Source organism: Vespula pensylvanica, chromosome 13 (genome assembly GCF_014466175.1).
Source record: "Vespula pensylvanica isolate Volc-1 chromosome 13, ASM1446617v1, whole genome shotgun sequence".
Taxonomy (NCBI): domain Eukaryota; kingdom Metazoa; phylum Arthropoda; class Insecta; order Hymenoptera; family Vespidae; genus Vespula; species Vespula pensylvanica.
The window spans coordinates 1,066,756-1,069,255 of record NC_057697.1 but is presented as its reverse complement, the minus strand read 5'-3'; the positions used below and the strand labels follow the sequence as shown (position 1 = coordinate 1,069,255).

The 2,500-nt window shown below is 41.4% G+C and overlaps 2 protein-coding genes across 2 annotated transcripts in view; one reads left to right on the top strand and one right to left on the bottom strand.

The window, feature by feature from the left end:
• LOC122633698 overlaps positions 1 to 2,500 on the top strand; it is a 46,059-nt gene that overhangs the window by 1,469 nt on the left and 42,090 nt on the right. The gene's annotated exons all lie outside the window — the stretch shown is intronic.
• Positions 1,425 to 2,500, bottom strand: part of LOC122633941 (non-muscle caldesmon-like) — a gene marked incomplete at its 3' end in the record, with an annotated part of 8,653 nt that continues 7,577 nt past the window's right edge. The window contains exon 4 of the mRNA XM_043822437.1: positions 1,425 to 1,625. Within this exon, the coding sequence (XP_043678372.1) occupies positions 1,425 to 1,625 (201 nt within the window). The remainder of the gene's footprint in view (positions 1,626 to 2,500) is intronic.

Here is a 2,500-nt window from a genome sequence, read left to right as displayed (position 1 = left end):
TACCGCGTGATAGACAACGAATCCGCGAAAGTTTTTCCTCTCGAGATTTCGTTTCTATATTTTCTCTCTTTCTCTCCGTCGTGTGTGTTTGTTTTGCACGTAAGTATATAGAATACACGCACACGTATAATACGTTATATCGCGTGTCGATTCGTGACTGTGCGTGACGGCGGCAGCCGCTTAGTTTCATTTATCCCGCGAATGAACGCGCGAACTTGACGACGAGCTCGACCGTGTGTGTCTGGTTACATATAAAAAAAGAAAAAAGAATATTAAGAGAGAAAGAGAGAGAGAGAGAGAGAGAGAGAGAGAGAGAGAGAGAGAAACGTTGAAACCGTAAGGAACATTCGTGACGTAGGGGAAGTGATTCACGTGACGTCAACTTGTATGTTAGTCCGTCGTGATATATGTATAAATCTTATTGGCTTGTCTCTCTCTCTCTCTCTCTCTCTCTCTCTCTCTCTTTTTTCTCTTTCTGGAAAAAAATATAAAAACGACATAAGAAAAAGTCGAGCCTCAACGCTATCCTGCGAAGATCGTTAAGATACGATTCGAATTGTTCTTTAATACTTTTCTACTTGCATCCGTGGCTAAAAAGAAAGGAGAGAAGAAAATACAGATAATATATTCTACGAATTAATCGTGGAACATAACCTGACTTAACCCTAACGATATATAAATCTCATTAGCTGCTCTTCTCCTTTCTCTCTCTCTCTCCCTCTCCCTCTCCCTCTCTCTCTCTCTACCTCTGTCTCTTTCTTTACGGAATATGAAACAAAAATGGTAGAAAATATAGTCTCCTCGCCATCTTGGAAAAATAATTAAAATACAATGCGAATTATGTTCCCCAGTATTTTTCGTCCTTCTAATTTTACTTTTAAAGGGATAAATATATATAAAAAGAGAGAGAGAGAGAGAAAGAGAGAGAGGACAGGAAGAAAGAAAAAAAGAAAAATTACAACCAAAAATAAGAAATTTAAGAAAGAAGAAAGGAAAAAAGAAACCGGAGACGATGTTCCACAGGTTTATCATGGAACATACTCGATTGCGAGTACGACTAAGCGACACTAAAAATCGAGGGTCAATTCCCGCTGCGTCGCTTCTCCACGGTACATACATACATACATACATACATACAACACAACGGAACACAACGCGACGAACATACGTATATACGTACATATATACATCATACGTACAAACGTACACGCGCATAGGTGCATACGTGCATCGTGGATTTTCTCTGGCATCGCGAACCTACCGACCGTTCACCAAAGTGCGCGCGCGCGTGTACCTACCTGCCTACATACATGCATACAAACGTAGAGACATATATATATGCGCGCGCGTGCACGTATACGCACAACGTATAAACAGAAGAAATACACAGGTAGAGTGAGAGAAAGAGAGAGAGAGAGAGGAAAAGAGAAAGAGAGAGACAGAGAGTTGTACACCGGCGTAGCCGGTGATAAAGAGAAATGCTGCCTAGAAAGCAGGTCTTGACCGAATCTAGGCCACCCTGATGGCGCGTACACATTCTCCACAATTTTACTGTTCCTTCTCTCGGCCTTGCCGCGTTCGTGCCGGGTGAGAGAGACGCCTTTCCTCCTCTCTCTCTCTCTCTCTCTCTCTTTCTTTCTCTCTTTTTCTATCTCTATCTCTATCTCTATCTCTATCTCTCTCTTTGTATCTTTCTCTCTGTATCTTTCTCTCTTTATCTGTCACGCACACAGAGACAGCCCCACACACACACACACACACACACACACACACACACACACACACACACGTATACACACCGAGCGGGTGCCTTTCTCTTCTTTTTTCTTCGTTCTTCTTCTCTTTCCTCGTATTTCTGTCTCTCGGTCGAACCCAACTGCGCGTCTCTCTCTCTCCCCTTCTCTCTCTCTCTCTCTCTCTCTCTTTTCTCTTCTCTTCCTATTCTTCTTTCCTCGAGGCATTTCAAGGATCGAGTTCCGGAGGACGACCAGAAAAGAGACTCGTATAGAAAGAGAGATAAAAGAGGAGGATAAAAATTATGAACGAACGTATGATAAAAGACTACGATGACATTTTAAAGATTAACAAAGTCAAAAATCAATATCAAATACGTCTCGATGTATATCTATGTACTTGTATGATAGTACGTGTCATAATGAGAGAAAGGTAAAAATGAAAAGCAAATGAAAATGAATGAAAATCGGTGGAGAACGATATCTCAGTAGGAATAACCCAAAGATGGCGGAGTACTCTAATCGAAATTTGTCGCTAGGACAAATTTTCAAAGAGAGAGAGAGAGAGAGAGAGAGAGAGAGAGAGAGAGAGAGAGAGAGAGAGAGAGAGAGAGAGAGAGAGAGAGAGAGAGAGAGAGAGAGAGATGTCCCTTGGATAGGATCGAATGCGAAATCGAGTGTATATGAATTGAGCTTGGCTCGAGGGATGTCAAGAGAAAGAGATAGAAAAAAAGAAAAAAAAAAGAAAAAAGAAAAAGAGAAAGAGA